At 38.8% G+C, this 14,120-nt stretch overlaps 1 protein-coding gene across 2 annotated transcripts in view; it reads left to right on the forward strand.

The window, feature by feature from the left end:
- The window catches only part of TM7SF3 (transmembrane 7 superfamily member 3), a 35,749-nt gene that overhangs the window by 3,427 nt on the left and 18,202 nt on the right, over positions 1-14,120 (forward strand). For both annotated transcript variants that reach the window (XM_040488598.1, XM_040488599.1), the window contains exons 2-5: positions 6,062-6,216; positions 9,723-9,873; positions 12,258-12,378; positions 13,135-13,306. In XM_040488598.1, coding sequence (XP_040344532.1) covers positions 6,062-6,216; positions 9,723-9,873; positions 12,258-12,378; positions 13,135-13,306 — 599 coding nt within the window. The remainder of the gene's footprint in view (positions 1-6,061; positions 6,217-9,722; positions 9,874-12,257; positions 12,379-13,134; positions 13,307-14,120) is intronic.

Genomic DNA, 14,120 nt, shown 5'->3' on the forward strand with positions numbered 1-14,120 from the left:
CAACTGGGTATACATATGGAAACATGAACCTGTTAACCCCCTGCCTTATACCACATATAAAAATCAATTTTAGACTTATTTTTTAAATTTTAGATTGATTTTAGACTTAACTATCAAAGGTAAAACAAAGGTGTAGAAGTTAACATGGGGAATATAGCTTTACAGTCTTAGAATATGTTGGCAAAGATTGGGTTAGAATGACACAAAAAGGACTAAGCATAAGAGAAAACCCCAAGAAATTGGACTACATTAAAATTAAATCTCCTGTTAATGTAAAGGTAGCAACTTACAAGAATGGGAGATTTACCCATGATGTATAAAGAACTAAAATTCAATCAGGACAGTCTGATTTTTAAAATGGACAAAAGTCTTGGGGTGCCTGTGTGGCTCAGTCGGTTGAGCCTCCAACTTCAGCTCAGGTCATGATCTCACAGTTTGTGGGTTCAAGCCCCACGTTGGGCTCTGTGCTGACAGCTCGGAGCCTGGACCCTGCTTTGGATTCTGTGTCTCCCTCTTTCTCTGCCCTCCCCTGTATGCGCGCTCTCTCTCTCTCTCTCTCTCAAAAATAAATAAAACGTTAAAAAAATTGTTTTACATAAATAAAACGGACGAAAGTCTTGAACACAGACCCTTTTACAAAGAGAATATCTAATGGCCAATAAGCAAACCAAAATGTTCTTAACCTCTTTAGTAGGAAAATGCAAATTGAAATCACAGTGATATACCACTGTGCACCCGGAAGAGATACAGATGATACCAAGTGTTGGTGAGACTATTGGGCAGCCAGAATACTCTTCCACAGGTCGATGGAGTGTGAATTGGCAAAACCATGCGGTGTAACTCTTTGGTAGTATCTACTAAAGCAGAGCATAAGTATACCCTATTACCTGATGATTCTACTCTTATGATCTACCCAATAGAAATGTGTACATATGTGTACCAAAAGACGTACAAAAAAATGTATGGAGTTCATTTTATAATTCATAACTCCAAACTAGAAATAATCCAAATGTTGATTACCGAAAAATAGATAAGTAAATTGTGGTTTATTCCTTTCAAGAAGTATATAACAATGAGAATGAATAAATCGTGGTTACTTGTAGTAGCTTAGATGAATTTCACAGATGGTATTGATTTTTAAAAAGCTAGAAAGAAAAGAATTCATCCTGTATGATTCCACCTAATTTCAGAAACAGACAAAGCCCATCAATTTGTTTTAAGTTAGGATCACAGTACCTCTGGGCCGGAGGGAAGGCTTAGTGATAGAAACGGGCCACAAGACCTCTAAGATGGTAGAATGCTGTTTCTTCACCTGGCAGTGTAAACTATGTGCGCTTCTCTTTATGTATGTTATTTCTTTTCTTTCTTTCTTTCTTTCTTTTTTTTTAATGTTTATTATTTTGAGAGAGAGAGAACGCACACACACATGCAGGGGAGGGGCAGAGAGAGAGGGAGAGAATCCTAAACAGGCTCTGAACTGTCAGTACAGAGCCTGACATGGGGCTTGAACCCATGAACTGAATCCTGAGATCATGACCTGAGCCAGTATCAAGAGTCAGACACTTAACCAATTGAGCAGCCCAGGTGCCCCTGTATGTATATTATTTCAATAAATGTTTTTTAACTGACACTTGGACCCTAACCCCTTGGATTTTTATTTAACTGGTCTGGATAGGGGCTTAGGCAGCAATAGTTTTTAAAAAGCACCTCCAGATGATTGTAATACACAGCCAGGGTGGATAACCACTGTATGAGAATTTCCTTCTAATAAGGACACCTTAGGAGTGCTATAGAAAATTTGAAAGCGTGCAAAGAAAAAATTATTTACAATACACCCCCAGAGGCACCTCATTTTAATACCCCTACTTATTTTGTCAAGTGATCAGTTATTTAAAATATGAATGCAGTGTCTCCTTTGTTATCTGGCATCTGCCTGGTTCTTGCTACCGGTATTTGATTAGGGAAAGAGGGTGAGTGAGATGTCATCTTTTCATAACTTTTGGAAATCCAGGAAGTAATAGATGAAAGTTATAACCAGGTGTTTTTATTGAAGTCAGAAGCAGAGACTGTAACTTAATGTTATGGTCCTGATCATTATATATTTTCACATGGGCTGTTCTCTTTCTGATTTTCTAAATGAGAACAAGACTTCTTAGGTAATTTAACCATTGAAGATCAAAGGTGATCTGTTAACACTGTCACAGTAAAAACCTCAAATAGGTTTTACTGCCTGATATGTGTATATGCTTTCTAGAAGACTCTTTCACAAAAACAACTATTATTTTCTATTTATGCTGGAATGGTAACAACCTATATGTTCATCAGTAGGGGATTTGTTGAATAATTAATGGTTACATACAGAATGGAATATTATATAACTTTTAAAATGGTAAAGCTAGTGGGAATGCCTGCTGGTACAGCCACTCTGGAAAACAGTATGGAGGCTCCTCAAAAAACTAAAAATATAACTATCCTATGACCCAGCAATTGCACTCCTAGGCATTTATCCAAGGGATACAGGTGTGCTGTTTCAAAGAAACACATGCACCCCAGTGTTTATAGCAGAGCTATCCACAATAGCCGAAGTATGGAAAGAGCCCAAATGTCCATCATGGATGAATGGATAAAGAAGGTGTGGTATATATATACTATGGAGTATTACTCAGCAATCAAAAAGAATGAAATCTTGTCATTTGCAACTACGTGGATGGAATTAGAGGGTATTATGCTAAGTGAAATTAGTCAGAGAAAAGTATCATATGACTTCACTTATATGAGGACTTGAAGAAACAAAACAGATGAACATAAGGAAAGGGAAACAAAAATAATATAAAACCAGGGAGGGGGACAAAACAGAAGAGACTCAAAAATCTAGAGAACGACAGAGGGTTACTGGAGGGGTTGTGGGAGGGGGAATAGGCTAAATGGGAAGGGGCACTAAGGAATCTCCTGGAATCATTGTTGCACCAAATGCTAGCTAATTTGGATGTAAATTAAAAATAAAAATAAAATGGTAAAGCTAGAATTATTTGTATTGATGTTCAGAGATAAGTATGTCCTATTAAATGGGCTGTATCAGACATATTTATATTTCTTCTTCCATCTATGTAGATAGAAATATTACATGATATCTAAGTCCTAAAAGATGTATATCAGTGTGTTAATAGTGATTATTTCTGCACAGTATACTTGGATGGAGGTATTGATTTTCTCTACATTTCTTACCTTTCTATAATAAGGGTTATATATTGTCTGGACAAATATTACCAATTTACAGGAAAAACAAAATGAGTGACAAGAGTGTTGAGAGTGTCATCATTTTATCTGGGGTGTGTTCCTGTTTTATAAATTTGAGATGAAGTGTTGAGGTAGAACCTGTGTTTTGAGTGCCATCAAGAATGGAAATTAAAAAAAAAAAAATGGAAGTTTTTCAAATTGTGCAGTTTCTTTCTGATAAGAACCTTTCACTGTCACTACAGAAATTTGATAACCAGTGATATGTGTGAAGAAACGAAAAATCAATTAATATGTATTCATATACTCACAAGGATACCTACTTTCAATACGCCTATTTACTTTAAGTTACCAGCTGTTTAATTATGTATTTCAATTTCTGTGGTCCTGTCTTTCCTTACTGCCTTTTAAAGCACTGAAAACTTTGGTTTTCCAAGTCTTTCTGAGTTGTGATTTATTTTCACCCCTGTGTGATAGGTTAAGGGAAGGCTAAGAAAAGCTTGACACAGGACTTCACTAGGTGGTATCTTTAATCTCTTCCAGGGCTTCTAGGGGCGCCTGGGTGGCGCAGTCGGTTAAGCGTCCGACTTCAGCCAGGTCACGATCTCGCGGTCCGTGAGTTCGAGCCCCGCGTCGGGCTCTGGGCTGATGGCTCAGAGCCTGGAGCCTGTTTCCGATTCTGTGTCTCCCTCTCTCTCTGCCCCTCCCCCGTTCATGCTCTGTCTCTCTCTGTCCCAAAAATAAATAAACGTTAAAAAAAAAAAAAAATTTAAAATCTCTTCCAGGGCTTCTAAAGGTTCTGCATAGAGTCTTGATTCAAGGCCTGTGTAAGGGGAGATCGACACAGATTATCAAAACCATTTCTAAGATATACTTAGGGGCAAATTTAGTGACAATTACAGAAATCTTGGGTAACCTTTACAAATTTACTTGTACCAGTTTTGGTCACAGTACCCAGTAGGTGAGCAAGTAGTCCAGAAGTACTTCATAAATATTTGTCAAATAGAGAAAATGGGGAAGAAAAGGGAAAAACTAAAACAAAACAAACAAATACAAAGACTGGAAATATTACTAGAAGAGGCAGGATGGTAAATGAGCTGAGTGCTACACCTGACGCTACTATAACACTGTTATGTTAACCACACTGGAGTTAAATGCAAAGTGAAAAATGAATTGAGTGCTTTGGACAGATAGTTAAATGATGGAAATCCAATTAATTCCTGGGAAAACAAACATACTGTTTTTAGTTTGACAGGCTAGAATTTGTGGACATTTTTAAGACTTGGAAGACAGGATAGATGGGAGCAAAATACATTACATGCAATGTTTTTAGGGCCACTTACTGAGATCCGCTTAATTTTATGTATAATTTGGTTTCCTGATAAAATAATCATGATAATGGGAAGGCCTGGAAAATGTAAAAAATTTTTTCTTGTTTCCCTTTATAAAAAGGAAAACAAAAAACTCTCTCACATTTTCTAGACTTTCCTACCCAGATTTTGTTAAATACGTCCTGATATTTTTACCTGTATTTTACCTGATATTTTTACCTGTTTTGTTCTACATAAAATGTAAAATGTGTTTCCAGTAACATAAATAGAAGGAAATATACCATCTTCATTTGTCATTGTTACCAGTATTAAAATTTTCTCTGGAGTTTTAGAAATTAAATCATAACTACAAATCACTTTTTTTCTATCACTTATAAAAAGTTATGGAGGTAATATAATGGCATCAGTGGAATTTGGGGAATTTATGGAGAGTAACCTTTGATCTCATCGTAGGATTCTTTGTATGTTCTGTTCAGCTTTTTTGGTTAGCCATTGTTAGTCTTTTTTTTTAATCATCCAGAAGTAGTACTTGTATTAAAAAAAAAAATGTTGAAAATTAGCCCATTTGGGAAATGGTACATAAAAATGGGTTTGAAGTTATTTAATGTCTGGGGTATTCTCCTTTGCCACCCACTGACTTTAATTTCCTTTTAAAATAAAACCGTTCCACTATGGAATGCTAGTGACCTATAATCTATCTCACCAACTCTTTCATCTTTATTAAATTTAAATCTTTTTTTCTACTTTATTTATTTTTATAGTTTATTTTTTTGAGAGAGAGAGCACAAGTGGGGGGAAGGACAGAGGGAGTGTGAGGGAGAGTCACAAGCAGGGTCCCTGCTCAGCACAGAGCCCAACACAGGGCTCAATCCTAAGACCCTGGGATCATGATCTGAGTTGAAATCAGGAGTCGGATGCTTGGCCGACTGACTGAGCCACCCAGGCATTCCAAGTTCTGTTTTTAACCTCGTGTATTCATAGTTGTTAGTACCTCCTCAAGGTTAAACCTTAAACTCGGGGGCCCTTGTTTTTTAATTTTTTAGTTTTTTGAATTTTTTTAAAAGTAGACTCTGTACCACAAAAGGCTTGATCAGGACAATCAGAAGTCTCATGCTTTACTGACTGAGCCAGCCAGGTGCCCCCCAGGGCTCTATTTTGAATAATTATTATCGCTGCTGCAGTGGGAGATTTTTCTGGGTTCGAGGAGCTGGACACCTTGGGCATTCTTGAACATCCTCAGGCATCCTCAGCACTCTAAGTATTGCTCACATCTTTTGAAACACCTCTCTTCCATTTTCTCAGTTCCACCATTTACTAGCTGCTTCCCCTCTTTAAGCCAATTTGTCGTCATCGGTAAAATAGGAGTAGTAATATTATTTATCTCCCCAGGTTTTTTGAGAATTAAAATAAGCAATGCATGTATGTTTACGTATGTGATTTCTACAAATTGATATTACAGGTTCAGATGTTACAATGAAATGTTTCTCCCATTGCAGGTCTTCTTGAATTTTCTGTAGGGAAGTTTAGATACTTCGAGCTCAACAGGCCCTTTCCAGAGGATGCCATTTTGCGTCATATTTCCAGCAATGTGTCTTTTCTTATTTTCCAAATACACTCACAGTATCAGAATACAACAATTTCTTTTTCTAAGGTAAGTACAGAGAGTTATTTCTTAAACACCATATTTGAGGGTCTTGTATTTAGTATAAACATGAGAATTGCATTCCTCTTTATGTTTAACTTTATGCCCTTAAAAGAAAAAAATCAAGATTGGATCCAGTCAACTTAGTGATTTAGACTGGCTAAGAGGCATGTGTCTGTGTGTCTTGGGCCTTTTTTTTTTTTTTTTAAATTTTTTTTTTAAATGTTTATTTATCTTTGAGAGATAGAGACAGAGTACAAGAGGGGGAGAGGCAGAGAGGGAGAGAGGGACACAGAATCCAAAGCAGGCTCCAGGCTCTGAGCTGTCAGCACAGAGCCCGATGCGGGGCTTGAACTCATGAACTGTGAGATCGTGACCTGAACTGAATTCAGAGGCTTAACTGACTGAGCCACCTAGGCGCCCCATTTTGGGCCTTTCTTGAGTGTGGTGACCTCTGACTTAAAGAGGGGGTGGGAGAGTGCTGAATTTGGGGGGAAGGGTGGGCTCTGCCAGATGTCTCCTATCTGCATGTGATTTCTCACCTTTTCTTACTCTCTTGGGTCCTTGATGATTTTTACCTCTGAATACGTTTTGATGGGTTTCCGTCATTGTGCAGCCATTTAGTGTTTACTAAGATTACTAAGACACTTGTAGGTTCAACTTTATTCTTTGGAATCTCACAGAAACAAAAGAAGCTCAACACCCAGGTCATCTAGCCTAGTGCTGTGCTTCCAGGAGCATTTAAGACTCTATTTCAGAGATCATCACTAAACCCTTTAACCTCAGCCTCACCTTTGGGAAGTGTTTCAGATGCCCTAGATTTGCTCAACTCATTAAGGAACTGCCATTTACATTAACCTTTTATAAATCTATTTTTATTCAGCCTATATGATCCCCTTGCACTAATAAATGCATTTCAGCATGTATGAAGTCATGCTGCTTTTTATTCGTCTTAAGCCTATCTATTGTTATAAGCCTATCTTTTAATATTCTGAAATTTGCTAAACTAAGTGGTCTTAGTCCAATTCATATATATTCCGTAGGCATTGGTCATACTACCTTTCATACTAAATATTTGGTATACTTGCATTCTTTTCCCTGCCATAAAGGTTTTGAGATAGTGCATTTGGTAGTTTAATAGGCTAGAAATGAAAGAGTTTGATCAAGGAGAAGAAGGAATAAATTATATAAATTGCAAGAGTTAATGGTGTTTATGACCCCCACTCAGATTTTGCCAGAGCAGAGATCAAAGCTTGTTAAATGTTTTAACTTTCTTAGAAGGAAAAATCACGCCAGTTCCTCAGGGAAACCAAGTTTTTTTTTCTGGCACTAAAATCCAAAGGAAACTTCCTATTCAGGCCCTTTCATAGGAGACATAGTAAAATGCTACACACATGATTTCTTTAATAACATCAGAGCAAAGACAACATTTGAAAGAAGAGAAAGGATTGAGAAAAAAGGGATTTACTTTTTTTTTGCATGCTTACTAGGGGCTAAGTCGATGATTCTTAAGCCCTTCTGGGGCCATGGACTTTGAATCCACTGAAATCTCTGGACCCTCTACCCAGCAAAACATGGATACATTTGTATAATTTCATGGGCACCTCTGGAAATTCATTGGGCCTCTGCGGCTCCTAGTTAGGAACCCCTGTGTTTGGTTTCCATGTAATTAATTCTCACAACAGCTCAACAAAGTAGTCTTAATGCATGTTTTTACGTTTGAGGAAACAGCTTGGACAAAGGAATGTCCACATAACTATGTGACTGAAGTGGCCTGAATGAACAGCATGTTGGGCCTCCGTTTTTATGTAGAGCAGATTTTAGTTATCCTGAATTATAATCATCTTCCTTTCTTGGATGGGCCATAGTTGTCACTCTATTTATACTCCTGAGAAACTGATGCCCAGAATTGCACATAGCTCTAAAGATGAGTGGTCCGTGTGAAGAGAATAGTGTCTGTTTCCAATACCCTTCCGGAGGAAGTGTGGCACTTTGGGTTGTTTTAGGTCATCAGAGCAGGTGGTTCTTTGAAACTGTTGACTCTGCAGTTCCTCAATTAGTATTTGAGTCATTTTCCCTTAGGCTTGTCAAGTTGAAACCCATCTGACGCTTTTTCCTCGCTTTTTCTTAGCTTTAAGAAAACGCTCTGAATCTACTACCTCTTAACTTAGTATTTTGTTATTCAAAAAGCTTTCCAGGGGCGCCTGGGTGGCGCAGTTGGTTAAGCGTCCGACTTCAGCCAGGTCACGATCTCGCGGTCCGGGAGTTTGAGCCCCGCGTCAGGCTCTGGGCTGATGGCTCAGAGCCTGGAGCCTGTTTCCGATTCTGTCTCCCTCTCTCTCTGCCCCTCCCCCGTTGATGCTCTGTCTCTCTCTGTCCCAAAAATAAATAAACGTTGAAAAAAAAAATTAAAAAAACAAAAAACAAAAAGCTTTCCAGATTGTTGGGGTGAAGGGATGGAGTTAGGGAATGGTTGAGTGGAAGAATAAGGAGGATAATCCTGATTGTGATGATGGTTCCACAAGTGTCTATGTATATCAGTACTTACATAGCATTTTATTTACTTATTTAGGCTTATTTATTTTGAGAGAGAGATAGCATGAGTAGATGAGGGGCAGAGAGAGATAGACGGAGAATCCCAGACAGGCTCCGCCCTATCAGCACAGAGACTGAAGCAGGACTTGAACTCCCGAAATCATGACCTGAGATCATGACCTGATCCAAAGTCGGATGCTTAACCAACTGAGCCACCCAGGTGCCCCTATAGTATTCTTTATGTGTAGTTTATAATATGTCAGTTTTAGCTCATTTTATTTAAAAAACTTTCCAGTTTAGGGACAGTGCTCATCTTTTTGTCTTTGTATTGATAGTTAATTTGTATATTGGACCTACGAGATGGAGGCTGGCTCACTGGCCCGGTTCATATCACAAGTCTAAACCTGAGTCAACTTGCACTTCTCCTGTCAGATAAACCTAGCATGCTAGTCACAGTGCTACAACTCTGCTTTAGCTAGCTAGCTTTAGGAAAAAGGACCTGCTAGCCTTTATAAGGAAATCCCTGACGTCCTAGCCAAAGTGAGCTATAAAACTCACTTTTGCCCCCAGTGCCTCAGGAACAGTGCTCCACTGCTTGTAAGGCACTGTTCTCCCCCAGTCTGTGGGTTGTTTTTCCTTGAATAAAGGACACCAAACTCTCTACTGAATTGTTTTTTCTTTTGACAGTAGTCTTAGTACTTTACATAGGAAATCTTAATTTGGGGAATTGAAAAACTTGAGAATTTCACTGTGCATCTGCTATTCCTATCAAAGGTCATATACTTCAATAGTTCTTCCATGTGTACGTGTGTGCACCCATATATAGACATGAAAAGAATTCTTTAATTATATAAGGAAGGTCTGTGTTTGTTCTTGTTTTGAGAAAGTTTGAAATAGGACATGCATACTAGATCAAGTCTGGAATTTAAATATTTTGCTCAACTCCTTATTCATGATGATTCTTTTTTACCTTACTGCAGACTCTCCTTCCCAATACCTCAGGGACAGGCACTGACAAAGGACTGGTTTTCATTCTTAGACCAGAGCAGAGTATGTGCACTTTGTATTTGCAGACTTTAGATGCTGAGCCTGTCCAAAACATGGCCATTCCACTCTCCTATTCAGAAAGAGGTAACCTTCCTGTTTTCGACTTTCTATTTACTCTCCAGATTGTGGAACTTTTTCATGAAAATTCAGGGGAAACTATAATCCTTTTAAAAGTGTTTATTGCAAGTACAGTATATTGGATGAAAGATTTTAACAGCAAAGGAATCAGAGCATGATGATTGAAAGCCCAGGTAGGAGCATAGGAGAATGCAGTCATTAATTAAAAAAAAAAAAAAATTTAAGGAGCCCTTGAAAAAGCATTAACAGAAAGGCAAGGTACCGTCCTTAACACTTTACCTGATTATTCCAGGCAGAGGAAGGCATGGGAGAAGAATGGAGAGTATTTAGAGAATGGCAGAATATTGGGTGTGGCTGGAGCCAGAGTGTGAAGGGCTTTGTGTACAATTTAAGGTTTACATTCTATTCTGAAGGAGCATTGCGCTTTTAAGCAGAGGAATGATCTGTATTTCAGCTATCCGAAAATTAACTCTAGAAGCAGTGTGGGGAGTATTTGGAGAGGGCATAGCAGAGTCAAGACTCAGCATACCTTTAAGTGCTCAAAGTGAGAAGGTGTTTGGAAAGTAGCACTGATAAGACACAATGGCCAGTGGTTATGGATTATGAAAAGGAGGAACGTAGGCTTCCCATTTGGCTAGCTGGGAGATAGTGATGCAAAATAGGTAGGGTTGAGATAGAGTTGTGATGCTGGATTGGTTTAGGTGATAAAGATGGGGTAGTTGTGACTACAGTTAGGAACACTGTGAATCTGAGATGCTTACAGGACATCTGGATGGAAGGGCATAGGGCAGAGAAGTGAGTAAGATTGTCTAGGCATGTACTTAGAGACTTATCTGGAAAACATAATAGCAGATACTTTCAAGGTGCCTACCACATGTCGGGCACTGTTTCGGGGGATGCTAACTGCTGAGGAATAAGCATAAGACTAAAGAGGAGTCAAGGAAGTGACTGAAAGTGTCCATATGATAGCGCAGTGAAGAGTCAGCAGTGGCCTTTAATGACACTCATTTTAGTGGCACAATGGGGATGAAAACTAGATTACAGTGCTTGAGGAGTGAAGGTGAGGTGAGGAAATTTCGACCACTCCTTGTGTTATATGTAGCAAAGGGTAATTTATTTAGAAAAGGAAAACCAGAGCCTTTGACTTTTTATCGAGGACAGCGTATAAAGAAAAATCACGAACAGTACGGCTTCCGTTCCAATCCGTATCCTTTTCTTGGGTGTGGTAAAGATTTGTAAATGCAGGAAAAGGAGAGTATGAAAGAAGAGCAATGTTGAAACATAGGCACACGTTCAGTTTCTCCATTACAGAACTGGCCAGGGGAAGTCAACCACCAGAATTCCATCAGTTTACGGAAACCAGGACCCAACCATGGGAGTGATTGATCGGATGAGTGTGTGAAATTGAGATCTTGTAGATCTTGAACTTGGTTTACCTTGATCTGTCTTATCTCAACCTTTCCATTTGAGTCCACCATATACAGTTCTTCATATAGAGTTGAGCTCATGTCAAGTGACTTAAGTTTTGTCATGCTGAAGGGCATGAATAGGATTCCTAATGAGAAAAAAAGAGCTGTTTTAGCCACATTATTAATGTAAGTGGAATACCCAAAATTTGTATTTAATTAAATATCCAAATGCTGATATGTGATCTTGAGAGTCTTTTATTTTTACTACTTTATATACACAGACTATTTCAGCACTGAGGATGACATCATCTTTCTTCCTGTTGAAAGAAGCATGTGAAAAGTGGACACCCCTTTCTTTATTACTGTGGAGTTCCTTTTCTCTTTGGCAGTGTTTTTTCCCCTTTATCCCTGGGTTCTTAAGCTCTTTTTGTGGGTTTGTAGACTCTCAAAATCTAACGAAAACCTCTCTCCTTAGGACATGCACACATTCGACACTTGGCATACAATTTCAGGGTGTTCTTGGGACCCCTGGAGCCCATTCTTGGATACCAGCTCAAGAATATCTGTTTCCAGACCTTTTCAACTCTAGAGCAGGGGTTGGCAAACATAGACCATGAGCCAAATCCAGCGTCTGCATGTTTTGTACATAAAGTCTTACTAGAAATGGCCGTGTTTGCCTACGTTACTGCCTATGGCTGCTTTCGTGCCATGAGGGCAGGGTTCAGTAGTTGCCACAGAAATGGCCAGGTGTGTGAAACCTGAAATGTTCCCAATCACACCCTTTTACAGAAATTGCTTGCTAACCTCAATTAACTTTTCCTTCTTTAATCTCAGTTCATGTGGTAGTGTAAAACCAGAAGCTCTATTATATTTATTTAGCTTCTCTATGGGAAGTTCTTATAAGAGTAGAGTTCTGGTTTCCTGAGTATGATTTGAATATATAAGAATTCTGTGTTGAGTAACTTACCTTTTTTCATCCAGATCCTATCCCTGGAGGCTGTAATTTGGAGTTTGATTTAGATATTGATCCCAACATTTACTTGGAGTATAATTTCTTTGAGACAACTATTAAATTTGCCCCAGCAAACCTTGGCTATGCAAGGTATGTCTATTTCCTGTCTCCTAAAACTGCTTTTAGGACATACATGATCAGCTACTATGTAGATTCGGTAAACTCTCAAAATTCATGGTTCTCTTTAGTAAACTTGAATTGTTCACTTTTTCTTTTTTTCAGAATGGAGGTAATTTAAGCATTGTAAGTAATACTTCAAGCTGTCACAATTAACATTGGCCCCTTCCATTCTTAGGAAGAGCCAGATGTTGAGTCCTATTGTGAGCTTAGACGTACATTTAGTTTCTGTAAAGAGTTTTGAATATGGAAAGCATTCTGAAGCCATGAAACACCCGTATCTTTTCGTAAAGATTTTATTATATTAATTAAAACTCTGCCTTAGTTTTTACTTTAATAGTAATGATAGCTAACATTGAGTAACATTTGAATGCTGTTTGTGCATCATCCATAGTGCTGAATGCTATATCTTCTTGTCCATTTAATCCTAACAGTTTTATTCAGAAGAGGTGGTGTTTTTATTTTATAGAGTGGTTCCCTAAGGGTTAGATTTAGTGACATGCCCACACACACATAGCTAACAAGTGGCGAAGCTACATTTCACTCCAGGCCTGACTGACATTATTAGCATCTGGTTATTTAGCCATACTGCCTCTCAGTATGTTACTTTTCTTCACAATGCCAAAATTGGAATTGATGCAGAAGTTGGAAATTTGAGCCTTTGGTTCCTTTTATAGATGGGACATGCACCACAAGAGATTGATGTTCAATTTTGTTGGTTGACTTTAGAGGCACAAATCCTCCGCCATGTGACATTGGGATGGAACGGGACTCTAGGTGGAGGTTGCTGTATGATGTCTATCAGTATTTTCTGCCTGAGAATGACCTCACCGAAGAGGGGTTGCTAAAGCATCTGCAGAGGATGGCCGAGGTGCCTCAGGTGAAGGCCAATGCTATCAAGGTAAATCTGGTTCTTAACAATTTGTGTGGGCCAGATTTGTAAGAGCTGGGAAGGGGAGAAGCTTCCTGGAGCTTATTTCTTTACTGTGTCCTTGGTCTTTCTGGGATTCTCACTTTATTATCTTTTATTTCATTATTGTCTTGTTAGTGATATCCCAGAGTAGTGTTGGCTTTTGAGGAAGTGCTTTAAATTGTATTACATTTTGGGGCGCCTGGGTGGCTCAGCCGGTTAAGCCTCTGACTTCGGCTCAGGTCATCATCTCACAGTTCGTGAGTTAGAGACCCACGTTGGGCTCTGTACTGACAGCTCACAGCCTGGAGCCTGCTTCAGATTATGCGTCTCCATCTCTCTCTGCCCCTCCCCCACTCACATTCTGTCTCTCAAAAATGAATAAATGTTAAAAAAAAAAAAACTTTTGGCAAGTGTAAAAGTTACAGTGTTTTGACAAAAGACAATGAGAAACTGTTTAAGGATGTACATATTGTCATTAATATATATATATTTTTAAGGTTTATTTATTTTGAGAGAGTGTGAAAGCATGAGTAGAGGAGGGGCAGAGAGAATTCCAAGCAGGCTCCGCGCTGTCAGCACAGAGCCTGACTCAGGGCTCAAACCCTCGCAGACTGAGATCATGACATGAGCTGAAACCAATGAGTTGGACCCTTAACTGACTGAGCCACCTAGGTGCCCACACGTTGTCGTTAATATTTAAACCCAAACTCAAAGCCTCTAACTTGGAGCAAAAGTTTTCTCTGACCTTTTGAACCCCTGTAAACTCTTGGTATACCAAGTGTAGGGTACCGACCCCCAGCAG

The sequence above is a fragment of the Herpailurus yagouaroundi genome, unplaced genomic scaffold, assembly GCF_014898765.1.
Source record: "Herpailurus yagouaroundi ecotype Mexico unplaced genomic scaffold, PumYag 166, whole genome shotgun sequence".
Taxonomy (NCBI): Eukaryota; Metazoa; Chordata; class Mammalia; order Carnivora; family Felidae; genus Herpailurus; species Herpailurus yagouaroundi.